We start from the raw sequence: 14,708 nt of genomic DNA, 5'->3' as shown, positions 1-14,708 counted from the left end.
CTAAGGGATCGCCCAGCCACCCTGCGGAGAAAGCTCATTTCGGCCGCCTGTATCCGGGATCTTGTTCTTTCGGTCATGACCCACAGCTCATGACCATAGGTGAGAGTAGGAACGTAGATTGACCGGTAAATCGAGAGCTTCGCTTTGCGGCTCAGCTCCTTCTTCACCACGACAGACCGGTACAGCGACTGCATTACTGCAGAAGCTGCACCGATCCGTCTGTCAATCTCCCGCTCCATCCTTCCCTCACTCGTGAACAAGACCCCCAGATACTTGAACTCCTCCACTTGAGACAGGAACTCTCCACCTACCTGAAGTGAGCAAGCCACCCTTTTCCGGCTGAGAACCATGGCCTCAGATTTGGAGGTGCTGATTCTCATCCCCGCCGCTTCACACTCGGCTGCAAACCGTCCCAGTGCATGCTGAAGGTCCTGGTCTGATGGGGCCAGCACGATGACATCATCCGCAAAGAGCAGAGATGTGATCGTGTGGTCACCAAACCCGACGCCCTCCGGCCCCTGGCTGCGCCTAGAAATTCTGTCCATAAAAATTATGAACAGAACCGGCGACAAAGGGCAGCCCTGCCGGAGTCCAACATGCACCGGAAACAAGTCTGACTTACTGCCGGCAATGCGAACCAAGCTCCTGCTCCGGTCGTAGAGGGACTGGATGGCCCTTAGCAAAGGGTCCCGAATCCCATACTCCCGGAGCACCCTCCACAAGATGCTGCGCGGGACACAGTCGAATGCCTTCTCCAGATCCACAAAACACATGTGGATTGGTTGGGCAAACTCCCATGAACCCTCCAGCACCCTGAAGAGGGTATAGAGCTGGTCCAGTGTTCCACGACCGGGACGGAAACCACACTGTTCCTCCTGAATCCGAGGTTCTACTATCGGCCGGATTCTCCTCTCCAGTACCCTGGCATAGACTTTCCCGGGGAGGCTGAGAAGTGTGATCCCCGGTAGTTGGAGCACACCCTCCGGTCCCCCTTCTTAAAAAGAGGGACCACCACCCCGGTCTGCCAGTCCAAGGGCACTGTCCCCGACCGCCACGTGATGCTGCAGAGGCGTGTCAGCCAAGACAGCCCCACAACATCCAGAGACTTGAGGTACTCAGGACGGATCTCATCCACCCCCGGTGCCCTGCCACCGAGGAGTTTCTTGACTACCTCGGTGACTTCATCCCGGGTGATGGGCGAGTCCGCCTCTGAGCCCTCGGCCTCTACTTCCTCAATGGAAGACGTGACGGCGGGATTGAGGAGATCCTCGAAGTATTCCTTCCACCGCCCGATGATATCCCCGGTCGAGGTCAACAGCTGCCCCCCTCCACTGTAAACAGCGTTGGTGGGGCATTGCTTCCCCCTCCTGAGGCGTCGGACCGTTTGCCAGAATCTCTTCGAGGCCGACCGATAGTCTTTCTCCATGGCCTCGCCGAACTCCTCCCAGGCCCGAGTTTTTGCCTCCCCAACCACCCGGGCTGCAGTCCGCTTGGCCTGTCGGTACCTGTCAGCTGCCTCGGGAGTCCCACAAGCCAGCCAGGCCCGATAGGACTCCTTCTTCAGCTTGACGGCATCCCTTACTTCCGGTGTCCACCACCGGGTTCGGGGATTGCCGCCTCGACAGGCACCGGAGACCTTACGGCCACAGCTCCGAGTGGCTGCGTTGACAATGGAGGTGGAGAACATGGTCCACTCGGACTCAATATCTCCAGACTCCCTCGGGATCTGGTCGAAGCTCTGCCGGAGGTGGAAGTTGAAGATCTTTCTGACAGGCGATTCGGCCAAACGTTCCCAACAGACCCTCACAGTACGTTTGGGTCTGCCGAGTCTGTCCAGCTTCCTCCCCCGCCATCGGATCCAACTCACCACCAGGTGGTGATCGGTTGACAGCTCCGCCCCTCTCTTCACCCGAGTGTCCAAGACATACGGCCGTAGGTCAGATGAAACAACAACAAAGTCGATCATTGACCTCCGGCCAAGGGTGTCCTGGTGCCATGTGCACTGATGGACACCCTTATGCTTGAACATGGTGTTCGTTATGGCCAAACTGTTACTAGCACAGAAGTCCAATAACAGAACACCACTCGGGTTCAGATCAGGGGGGCCGTTCCTCCCAATCACGCCCCTCCAGGTGTCACTGTCGCTGCCCACGTGGGCGTTGAAGTCACCCAGCAGAACGACGGAGTCCCCAGTCGGGGCGCTTTCCAGCACCCCTCCCAGAGACTCCAAGAAGGCCGGGTACTCTACACTGCCATTTGGCCCATAGGCGCAAACGACAGTGAGAGACTTATCCCCGACCCGGAGGCGCAGGGACGCGACCCTCTCGTTCACCGGGGTAAACTCCAACACATGGCGGCTGAGCTGGGGGGCTATAAGCAAACCCACACCAGCCCGCCGCCTCTCACCCTTGGCAACTCCAGAGTGGTAAAGAGTCCATCCTCCCTCGAGGAGTGTGGTTCCAGAGCCCAAGCTGTGCGTAGAGGTAATCCCGACTATCTCTAGTCGGAATCTCTGAACCTCACGCACAAGCTCCGGCTCCTTCCCCGTCAGAGAGGTGACGTTCCATGTCCCTAGAGCTAGATTCCGCGTCCAGGGATCGGGTTGTCGAGGCCCCCGCCTTCGACTACCACCCGTTCCACTTTGCACCGGCCCCTTACGGTCCCTCCTGTAGGTGGTGAATCCACGGGAGGGTGGTCCCACGTCGCTCCTTCGGGCTGAGCCCGGCCGGACCCCATGGGGGAAGGTCCGACCACCAGGCGCTCGCATACGAGCCCCAACCCCGGGCCTGGCTCCAGGGTGGGGCCCCGGCTGCGCCATACCGGGCGACGTCACGGTCCTCGAAATTGTAATCATCATATGGGTTTTTGAACCGCTCTTGGTCTGACCCGTCGCCTAGGACCTGTTTGCCTTGGGAGACCCTACCAGGGGCATATAGCCCTGGACAATATAGCTCCTAGGGTCTTTCGGGTACTCAAACCCCTCCACCACGGTAAGGTGGCAGTTCAAGGAGGGGCGCTATATTTGTAACAATTGTACAAATTTAAATATAGGCCATTTGTATTTTCAATCAGAAAAGCAACAACGCCATCTTGCCACGAACAAACGGACATGAAGGCACCTGATGTTGTAAAAACTAGGCTAGGGATGGGGATCGTTAAGATATTATCGAAATCGACTTATCGATGCCGGTACTTATCAATACTGTTATCGATACTGCGCTCTATAGTTTGATGCATAAACACATGATGTGAAAAGATGTTAAACATTTTGAGTTTCTTTATTACAGCTGACCCTTAGAACTGCAGTTTAAAAATGTAAAAACAGAAAACGTGTGTGTGTTCCTTAGCACAGCATTTGCGGCAGTAAGTATGTGCATAGGAGCACATCATAATGTAATCCAACATATTTATTTTACATCACTATGGTTATTTGGCTAGTAGACCGTATTTCTTTTTCCTTTGTGTTTTAAAGGAGAGGTTGTTCGAATGGTTTCATTAGATGTTAAATAAGTCTCTGGTGTCCACGGAGTGTGTTTGTGAAGTGTTAGCTAAAAAAACACCACAGATCTTTTAATATACCATGCGCTACATGCCCACTTTTGCATGTGAGGAGAAACGCGCTGTTTTGGTGTGTGTGTCTCTTTAAATGCAAGATAGCTGCTAGTCTCCGCCCCCTTTTCAGCAGAAAACGTGCTGTGTGAGCCTGTGCTTCCAGCGACAAAACAATGAAATATGGTCACATAAAGCGAACGAGACACAAGTTCTCGTCCTTAAACACCAAACACATTGTTTTCGATAAGTACACCCGTTTCCCCCGGGGCCATTCACGAAGCCCCTCCGGTGCCTGTTGGGAGAGAGAAGCGCGTCGCGTGTTTACAAACCAATCCCACAGTTTTCTGAAGTGAAGATACTCAAGACAAACGCATCGCTATTTCTCTAAATCAAATTAACGTTACACAGAACAATCCTGTCGCGTGTTTACAAGCCACACACATTGCTTTCTAATACTGAACGGACAAACGTGTCACAGTGACATTTTATTTACTTTTCAGTTACCGCAGGTCCCTGGGGTTTTACTTAAAAAATACCGGTACTTACAATGTCTTTATTTGCAGCTTTGCCTAGTCCAGTGTGGATGATTTCCATTGAAAATTAAGTAATCCATCGCTCTCTTGTTGTGGTGTTGGAATTTCACACATGTGAAAACAACAATGGCGGTGGCGCAATGGGTGGACACATTCAGATGTGTCTTTTTTCACATTTTCGGAGTTGGCAGGTGCACTAGAGACCCTATTTAAGCATTTAAACATGGGAAAAGTCTGTTTTTCATGAAATGACCCCTTTAAGGTCCACATAAACTGTAAGTACTATTTTCTACGCAAGTAATTTTTTTTTTATAATTTTACTAGCACATTTACTTCAATTACCTAAAGTAAGTAAATATAATCCGTGGCCGAATAATTAAAAATAATGTTATAATTGTTTCGCAAATAAAGGACTTTTATTTTGACGGGTTGCCGCAAAGGGGTGTTTGACGGAAGCTTCATCGTTGTGAAACGCGGACGTCGAAAGCTCCACAAGCGTAACCATGCCACTCTTTCATTCATAAACACGCTAAACAAACAGATTACAAATACATCGCGGAAATCATAAGGCCCTAGATATCACACATATACGTCACGCAAACGTCGGCCATTCGGACAACATTCAGGGATGACAGGCAGCAGCCTCTAATTTGCCATTTAACACCCAAATTCACAGAGATAAAACAACGCAAGTATCGATAGCCGCAACGTTTGTAATGAAGCTTATCGATACTGTGGTATCGACCCAATTATGTAATTTACCGGTCCAAAAAAGTAACGGTTCTCGGTATCCATCCATAGTTATTAGGATTTAAAAACGTGTACATGAACTTCCCCAGAAGAATTTATCATTACGATTATACTGTAAAAAAGTCTGTTATGGTACAAAATTACAACAAAGCTGTTCATTACTCGCTATGTTCCTTGAATCATCGTAAACGACAAACATTTCAGTGGCAGAAGAGCACGCGATAACCGGAAACGGATCGTCAGGAGTGTTGCAATATGTTGTTGCGAGCGCTTATGAGGTAACTGTTTCAAATATTTTTTCAGCTTTAAATCATAGTTATTAATTATGATTATAATTAATTATATGTAATGCAGTCCTATCTGTATTCTAACCGTATTAAACGAATGAGCATTTCCTTAATGTGTCACTCTCTTTGCCTAGAGTTAGCAGAAACGAGTTTTATTGCCATTAAGCAGTTAGAGGTCTCACCCTGAGATACTTCCTAGTTAGTATTGAAGTTTTCATCTATTTTGGGATGTCATTAAAAAACAACACAGAAGATTATGTTTTGTAACAAAAAAACAGTACATTTGCACATTTATACTTTTGACTAATTTGATATATTAAAGCATTCACCTCAGATAAGAAGTTAAATTCTCAAGTGACCCTAAACACGGGAACTGTAATGTGTATTTTACATAAATGTTTAGGATGTTCGGTTTTCTGACATTACAAGCAGTTCTCTTTTTCTGGTAAACAGGCTTTGCCACCAGAAGAATCGGTCCATTGAATGTCTCATAAATTTAGCATTAATCTGACATGTTCGATGTGTCCAGTTTATCTGAACAACCCCTATTTTTAAAGTCCAAGACTAGCATCATTTCTTTTCCGTAACATGTATTACAGCAAATGGTAGGGTTGCCCTTTTGAGCTGGGATAGATGACAGTTGCGTCCATTATCTGTATGTGCAGTGGGGGTTGAAGCACGAGACCCTTCAAACCGAAAGGCCACATGTCATACTGAACTGATGATGAAGAGCTCTGGCTCTCTGCATATTGATAAAACAGGAGTGCTGATAACAAATCAAGCTTCATATTTTAACGAAGCCATCCCTTATTTTTTGTTTAAAACAATTCAATTTAATATGTGTTGCTCCAAAGTAGTTTGTTTGAAAGTAATTTAATGTGTGTGTATTAATCCTTCACGGAGAGAAACCAGAATCCAGATGTATTTTGTATTAACCAGATGCAATTTGTTTACCATGGGCCACTGTAGCTCAGTGGTAAGAGCATTGCGTTAACAACGCATGGTTCGATCACAGGGGATTGCACATACCTATGTATAAATGTATAGGGTATAGCAATGTAAGTCGCCTTTGGATAAAAGCGTCTGCCAAATTTTTAAGTGTATATGTTGCATCGTTACTCAACAAAGCCTTGAGCAAAATCACTTAAGACGTTCTTCTACTTGTAATGGTTCAACCATACATCTCTGCTGACCTGTAATTGTCACAATTTTGAACATTTAGACATTGTTTTGAGAGTAAAAAATTTTGCTTTTATCTTACTTGCAGACAGTTCACACGGACCATCACCCTGAATATCTATGATGATGAATGTTTTGTTCAAGGATACTGTGATGACGGTTCGGGGTCATTTGACCTTTCGGTAACTTTTACAACTAATGGCACACTACCAGAGATATTTAACTAAATCTTACTTAGATCTCTGAATTTATTTCAATCTCTTTCATTTAGTTTTTTTAAGATCATCCGTATTGAATCCAGTTTGTGTAGGAATCTCTTTTTGAGTCTGTTCTTTTCCCAAATTGCTCAAAATATGTAGAATGCTCTGAATGGTTTTGTGATTTAGTTCAAATACTTCAGAAAACCATTGCTGGTCATGGTAGGCATCATACAAACCGAAGACCTGCATAAGTATTCTTTGACTTAGCATAAGTATTCTTTAGCACTTACCCACTTAGCATTATCTGCAGTGTTAGTTAGAAGAATTAGCCCATCTATTGTGTTCTGTTGATTTGTGATTATTTGGCTCTCCACAATAGAAATGACAAAGATGTGTGTCTAAACTGGACTCGCGCATGTTCATATTTTTACTGATGGTGTTGTGGTGATTGAGGTTGTGATCAGGTTTCAGATCATATTCTAAAGTCCTGCATGCTACCCTGATGGTCACTATAGATATGAGTTAATGCATTCCTGAGATGTCACTTGTTTCAGGCCGACTGCTTGGGGTGTTTCTCAGTTTCTAAATGACGGGTTGCCCTAAAAGCAATGTGGTGCAGGTTTAAATTAAGGTATGGCTGATGGTCAGGAAGATGGACGAGAGCCGTGAGGCGTGGCCGGTGGCGTGATTGATTGTTTGAATCAGCTGTGGGCACACCGGTCCCGCATCTCACTGGGGAGATTGGTAGCATAAGAGAACGAGCGACCGGACTGTTGACGAGAGAGGACCGGGCCCGGACATGTTTTACGTTTGTATTAATGTTCTTGTGGCCGGCGGTCCACCGTGAGGAGGCTGCCGTCATTTTACTTCCGTGTTTTTGTTTGTTTATTTTATTAAAACTTTATTTAAATGTCTGCCGGTTCCCGCCTCCTTCCTTCCTTTTAATGAACCTCGTTACAGTAGCTTATGTGCATTATTGGTAGACACTTTCCCCAAAGCACTTTGCAGTGCATTTAACGCATGCATTTTATCAGTACAGTATGTATATCATGTACATCATATCAGTACAGTAACTCACACTCTTTAAAAATAAGATGGGTTGTTTTAACCTGTGGCTGGGTAAAATATGGGCTAATTTACACCTACTTTTAGGTTTGTCTATGATTTATCCAACCTTTTACAGACTCAATGCAAGAACACCGTAGCTGCTTTGTAGATTTGTGGTCCTTTTATTCTAATGTAATTATGTACTATTATTATAAACTTTATGCCCTTAAGTACATGCTTTTTCAGGAAATGTTAATAATTCTACCAGACCACCGCTGTGTGTTGAGGAATAAAAGCGAATATACTGTACAAGGACATCTCTTATTCATTCATGTTGGTGGTTAACATCAGTGTAAATCATTACTGGAAAACATTTTCTTTATTTTTGGGGGGGACGTGGGTATTTCTCTGTTTGGAAAATAATCATTACTTTCAAAGACCCATGATGCATCTCTGGTCAGGTGTGGTGTATAAAAAATATATTATGATATAAAGATGAAATGCTTCAGAACTAAATTATTGCATAAGAGTCATGACATTGTGGTCCATAAATTTTGTTAAAGATTTCATCCAAGAGCAGATAAACTGTGATGCATATACACGGCTACTGTTGCCCTCCAGTGAACCGATGCATAAGAATCTCTTTCCACAAACTATGCGATCAGGTCAAAAATTGTAATATTTTCTGACTTGAACGGTCCATGTCCTGCACAAAAACTCACTCTCATGCCTCACATGCCATCCAGACTATTATTACAAGTAACATCTGTCACACCTATCTGAAACCTACTGTTATCCACCTGAATTCCAGCTGACCTCTCGCAAGTCTAGCTGACGTCATTCAGATTTGCCAATAATATGTTGGGTACCACGTCAGACGACAGCATAAATTTGCCTCGTGAAATGATGGAATACACATTCAGAAACCTTTCAACATCCCTTCAGTCAGATTGCTAGAAATTATTTGTGTACTTGGACATTGAAAAGAATGAAATTGTTTTCGATACTGCACTGGATGTCTAATGAAATATTGCGATATTGACCAACTTTTTTCAGATTTTCTTGCTCACAAGAGCAAAAACTGCTGGCCTGAAGATTGGCTCTGAATGGAAAAGACCGACATCAGCAACAGTGGAAAAAGTTTCCATGGCAACCAGGGGAAAAATGCATACAGAATTAAGTGTTTTTGTCATACCTGACCAATTAAAATATCAGTTTGTGTGAGTACCCAGTGATCACAATAGCTTAAATATGACACAAATTGAGACGAAATTGCATTTCATGGGAATTTATGATGTGTGCATGTTCTACTTCTAAATTTATGTATTTCAGCTTTATGCAAACAGGAAACATGGCAATGTGTTGCAATGTAACACTACCCACAATCCCCCGCAAATTGAAAAGATGGCTATAAAAAGAAATGCATAAATAGAAACATTTGTAATTTTCGCTAACATCTTGAGTTTTGGCAACTTTCAATGAGAGACATGCGTTTAAGGGCTTTGTTGCTGATGGAGGGTGAGTGTGTGTTTCAGAGAGAGATAGTGAGATGTGTCACAATGCATGGTTTCATTAGGGGGGCAGATGGCACTCAAGTCGGAAGTGACTGAAATAATGGCTCGACCATGGTGGACGAACTGTGTGTGTGTGTTCGCATTTGTTCACGTCACAGATTGATAGTCTCGTGCCGTTCCCATATTTTAGTCCTTGTGTTTATATTGCATATTAACGTCTTTAAGGGGAATTTACCAAGCTTTCAAGCTTGAAGGGCCCGTTCAAGCCAGATATTACAATTTGGTCATCGTTTACTCTCCCTCATGTAGCTTTAATCCGGAATGATAATCATGCCCAGTAAAAGCAGAAATATTGTTTGATAAAAAACAGCAAGTTGTTTGTGTGGTTGTTATTAGAAATGTTTTTGAAGCAAAAGTTTTCAACAACAGTTTCTAAAAAAATCAATACAGAATTTGGTGGAACCTTTTATATTTTGCTTGCTGGAACTTTTAATGTCACAAGGTTCACCAGACGGATGCTTTCTAATCTTAAATAATACCTGTAAATAATATTTTTAATGTAGCAATAGTAGTGTATGCCAAACCCTTTTTTATCTGAGACAACAAATCCACACTTTTGATCAAGTTAATATTCTTGCTGGCCGAAAAGAGAGATTTAATATTAAATCAATATTAACAACTTGATTGATGTTTTAGTTCCTTTTTTTAAGTACTCTTGCATTATTATCACGTTTTTTCTTAAACAGTGGGACTGTCCTGCCTTGCATGTACTCTGGCTTTAGGAAAACTAACCTTGGTTTTGTTTTGGTTAAAGTGAAGTAACCATGTTTATTTGGCAGATAGGGTGCCATTTGTATTGCCATAGTTTAACCACAAATACTGTTGTTAAACTAGGTTTTTTTGGTTAGACCATAGAAAAACTGTCTTTACTGCAGTTTTGTTACAAATAAAACCATAAAACGTCGATAACTAGTTAAACCATGCATCATTTTCATAAAAGGCGACTGATGCATGCTAGCGCACAGACGCACGTACAGAAGATGCGCAAATATTTTTCTTCAAATATTATTCACTCTTACAGACACCCTTCACAGTGTTTGTAAAACCCACCCACCGAGGGAGGCAGTGCGTCGCGAGGGCGCGCGGAATAAATGCTCGCGCACCGGAGCGCAGAGCATTCTCTCAAGCGCCGCGCGTTTATACAGCGACTCGCGCGGACATGCCACGCACCTTCTGAGTGGGACTTCACGAGAAAACTCTGACTCTGCCTTCGGAGTATTGCCAAAGGGATAACAGCTGATTTTATAGCTTTCGAAAGTGGAAAGGTAAGTTGCAAAAGTGCATTTTATTTATTGACTGCACATTTCTGTGAAATGCACACATTTATGAAATGGGCTTCTGGAGTTAATGATGGCAAGAATGTATAACGCGTGCCTGTCTTCATCTCGGGAGCAACTGGTGTGTTATGATGCTCACTGAGGATAATGCATGGATGCTGTTGCGCGTCGCATGACTGTAGCTTGTGATTACCTGGATAGAAAGTGCACGTTTTTCATCGACAAATCATATATTTAGAAAACATTTAATGCACGTGTCAACGCAGATGTCGGTTGATTTAGAGAAGTGCCAATCTGTATATTGTGGTAGGAAAAGCAGTTTTAAGGTAGTTTTACGAATGGCTGTGGCACTTTCTTGTATTATTAAAAACAACGCGAAATGTCCAAAAGATCAAATTACGTGTTAGACGTGAATGTATGGATTTAGAGATTTTAGATTTTGCTTATTTTTAAATACATAGAAGTTTTTTTTCTACGGGATTGTGTTAAAGTTAAACCACAGTTGCTGTTTCGTCTGCACATGAGACTTATCTGTTCTTCGCATTCTTATAATGAATTTTGTCGTCTTTTTTATTTATGATTGCATGACGTGCAAAGCAACTGGAGCTGGAAACCCTCGTTTTGTTGTGTATTGGTATAGAATATGTGGTGTGATGGTTTAGAATGTTATCAGTGCTTCTTAAGAGGCATCATTACTTCTTAACTGTTTGGATTTATTGGCGTTGTTATTCAATTATGTTTCATTAACAAAGTTCGGGAGGAGCACGTGCAGTCAGTTTACCCGGCTGGCTTGATATGACCAATGAGATAATTATCCCGTTACACTTGCTTTCCATGACCAATCTCACCAATCATCCTTTTAGCTCGAGAGACCCCTACATATAGAGACGCCTTTCCCTCATTCTATCTACATTTTCCACCCCAACTCCTCACCATCAGCTGGTTGTTACCCTCTGCACGGGACAGCACGCCAAATAGGCTACGCATAGGGTATTATCCGTACTTATTATCTGCGAGGCGAACTCGTGAAACTTTGGTTTGCAAGTTGAATATATGAAGAGTTTGGTTCCAAAGTGAGATTGCTCCATTTAAAAAAAAAATCAAGAAATCATGTTTTTTTTATTGTGCATTCCAATTAATAACAATCAAACTGCAGTTGGTTTGTTTTGATTTAAGCCATAATACATAAAAAATACAGCTTACTTGTAAAATAACACGCAATAAAAACATGATGACATAATAACAAAATATGATTTTAGAACAATTTTAAAAACGGAGTTCTCTCATGTTGGAACTTAACTCTTCATATGTTGCATATATGTAATTAGTCTAAAGATTATATAAACTGTACAAAAAGAAACGGTACAGCATTTTACGAGATCTTACCCTAAATAGTTAATAAATAGCTGCTGCAACTTAGTCCTGTTGCATTAAACAACAAAATATCAACTCATGTCTTCCCTGAGAGTTTATATATTCATCATGCACAATGCATGCATAATTTTCTCGAAGAGAAATATAATTTTGTTGTTAGATATTTAAGCATAAATAGATTTGCTCCGTTCTTGAAATTTAATGATTGATTAGACTTCACACAAAGTTTCCAGGTCCACTCTTACAACATGCTTTGCAATTGCGAGTTTTGCTTGTGCCCTTTGTTGTATTTCGTTATGTAAAGGCCCCGGTAGTTGTAATGTTTCTCTCCAGGACCCCAGAACTGAATAAGTAATGTCGCTCTTTGACGGAATTGGACAATTATTGTTCACACGAGGCCATATGCGTTTTGTGCTGCCAAGAAAGGCCAGATGCAGGGGGTTGTAAATTACAAGTGTAGCTTTAGATGAACATTTCGTTAAGATTAAGCGAGAGAGATGCACACAGAGGAAATGTTATTGGGCTGTCAACGGAGAGGAATGAATGAATTGAAGTCTACAGCTAGTACACGGTGATATGAGTCACCACAGAATCATTGAAATTATTGAAAAACAATATTGTGATGAAGTCAAGCCGAATGTCTTCTTGCCAATAATCGCTGCTTGCTGGGTTTTATGTCAGCCTGGTTCTTGTTCATAATTGTTGTCTGGATTTTTCCTTAAATGTCAAAGAATGGCATTATTGGATTCAGAACGAGGATTTCTTTTACCTGCATTGAATTGTCTTTGCTTCGAGATGTAGACTGCATGTCTCTGCCTGCCTTTGATAGACACTTTTCTTTGTCACATTCAACTCCATTACAGATCAGCGCTGACGCACAGTACGCCACAATGCAGGAATCTGAGCCCAGCGTGTGTCAGCTGCAGCCCAACATCATCTCTGTTCGCCTCTTCAAAAGAAAGATAGGTGGGCTGGGCTTCCTGGTCAAACAGCGGGTGTGCAAACCGCCCATAATAATCTCTGACCTCATTCGGGGCGGAGCCGCCGAGGAATGCGGGCTGGTCCAAGTCGGTGACATCATCCTGGCCGTCAACAACAAGCCTTTGGTGGACATGAGCTACGAGCTGGCGCTGGAAACCCTGAAGAATGTGTCGCCAGAAACTCACGCCGTGCTGATACTCCGAGGACCGGAGGGCTTTACCACTCACCTGGAGACCACGCTTAGCACAGACGGGAAACCCAGGACGGTTCGCGTCACCAGGCCAATCAACCCCCCTCCGTGCAGGCCCTGCGAACGATGCTCGCCCGACATGACCAAAGAGCTCAGGGTTATCGAGAACCTTTCATCAGACACCAAAAAAGAGAGCAAACCGCTCATTCCACTGCTGGCCCAGGACTCTCTGCTCAAAGAGGGAGGCCATTCCACCCTTCTCCTCAACGGGCTGGAAGACAACAACGACCTGCTGAAGGAGATCGAGCCAGTGCTGAAACTCATCAAGAACAGCAAAAAAGACATCAATGGAGACGGTCAGAGAGTCGTAGAGAGGAAGGATGCTGAGGTGCAGGTGGAGAGGTGAGTGACGATAGATACACACCATGGCCCACAGTCCATTCACTGACCACTGATGTATATTACACACTAAAATCTGTAATCTGATTGGCTGGTTTAATGTAAGCACTTTATTAGACATCAATTCTTAAGACAAAGTCTAGACACATTGTGTGATGTTCTGTGGGCAACAGTCTGTAGATACATTGAAGACAATACACTGAAAAAATCTTTCTTAACATTTTTGTATTTTTCAGTACAACACATTTTTTCATTTTATTTCAAATATCTATGAATTCTGTATTTACATTTTATTCAAGCAACCCAATGACAAAGTGATATCAGCATTTCAATGGCCAAGATATGAAGTCTTGTTTATTCTAAAAGATAAAAGCCAAAACAATTGAGTTATTGCATAGAACACAAACTAATCTGCCAAAAATAAACTTTGATTCATATTTACCTTTTTATATAGTGCAAGTTTCTCTTTTGCACCCCATTGTCAAATATTTTGTCAAGCCTAAACTCGCTTAAGACAGCAAGACTTATAGCTTAGGTCACTTTCATTCTGATGTAAATGTGTTTTGATTGAAAATATTTGTACTGTAAAACAAGAAAAAAATAGAAATAGAAATTCAATTTGCAGTGTATTTTGCTCAACAAATTCCAAACTTTAGACTATGTTTACAGCTACTTTAATTTCATTTCTATTACCTATTTTATATGAATAGTTTTTAAGTCAGATTGACATTTTGGAAATAATTAAGAAACAGGTGTTGCTGTAGTTGCAAGCAACATGGTAATGGGTTCAATTCCCAGGCCAAAAACTGATAACTGTTCACCTTCAGTGCACTGTATGTCTGTCTGGATATAATGTGAAATGCATGAATTTACGTAAAATAAAGCCACGAGGTACAGTAGTCATTTTCCATTTATGATTTTATCCTCTGGTGTCTGTTGTGAGATCACTTAGTTTAATCATACAGTGTGCTCTGCAGATAGGAATCTGATTTGGGTATTTAACTCAAAATAATCCCAGGCACCCAAACTAATCGCAGGCGAAAAGTTTCACAACGCATTCATCCTCTTCCCCGGGGAGTGAGTCATTGCTTCAGAAATCAGTAAAGCACTTGCATTACCACAAATCCACACCGTTTGAAGCTGAACATGGTTTTTGTTAACGTTTTTGAGGAAACATCAGTAAGAGGCCACTGACCTGCTTTTTTAACCTGCCCTTTGTGGTGGTGTGTGACTGAGGAAGACAACAGGAAATTACATCTGTAATTACAATTGTAAACCACACAAACCAAAAGACATTCAGTTTACAGAATTTATCTTTTTGCAAATGTATGCCTGCGTTTAGTGCTGCATGATAATGGGTAAAAT

General features: G+C 42.8%; 1 protein-coding gene across 3 annotated transcripts in view; it reads left to right on the top strand.

Moving 5' to 3' along the window:
- The first annotated feature begins 5,057 nt into the window (after positions 1-5,057).
- nos1 (nitric oxide synthase 1 (neuronal)) overlaps positions 5,058-14,708 on the top strand; it is a 46,494-nt gene continuing 36,843 nt past the window's right edge. The window contains exons 1-2 of one of the 3 annotated variants that reach the window (XM_056747006.1): positions 5,058-5,113; positions 12,637-13,346. In XM_056747006.1, coding sequence (XP_056602984.1) covers positions 12,664-13,346 — 683 coding nt within the window. In that variant the 5' untranslated portion in view covers positions 5,058-5,113; positions 12,637-12,663. Of the gene's footprint in view, positions 5,114-10,254; positions 10,388-10,643; positions 10,726-12,636; positions 13,347-14,708 lie in introns of those variants that run through there. The other 2 variants (XM_056747004.1, XM_056747003.1) reach the window with 2 other exon arrangements.

The sequence above is a fragment of the Triplophysa dalaica genome, chromosome 4 (genome assembly GCF_015846415.1).
Source record: "Triplophysa dalaica isolate WHDGS20190420 chromosome 4, ASM1584641v1, whole genome shotgun sequence".
Lineage (NCBI taxonomy): Eukaryota > Metazoa > Chordata > Actinopteri > Cypriniformes > Nemacheilidae > Triplophysa > Triplophysa dalaica.
This window is presented reverse-complemented; position numbering and strand designations above follow the sequence as displayed.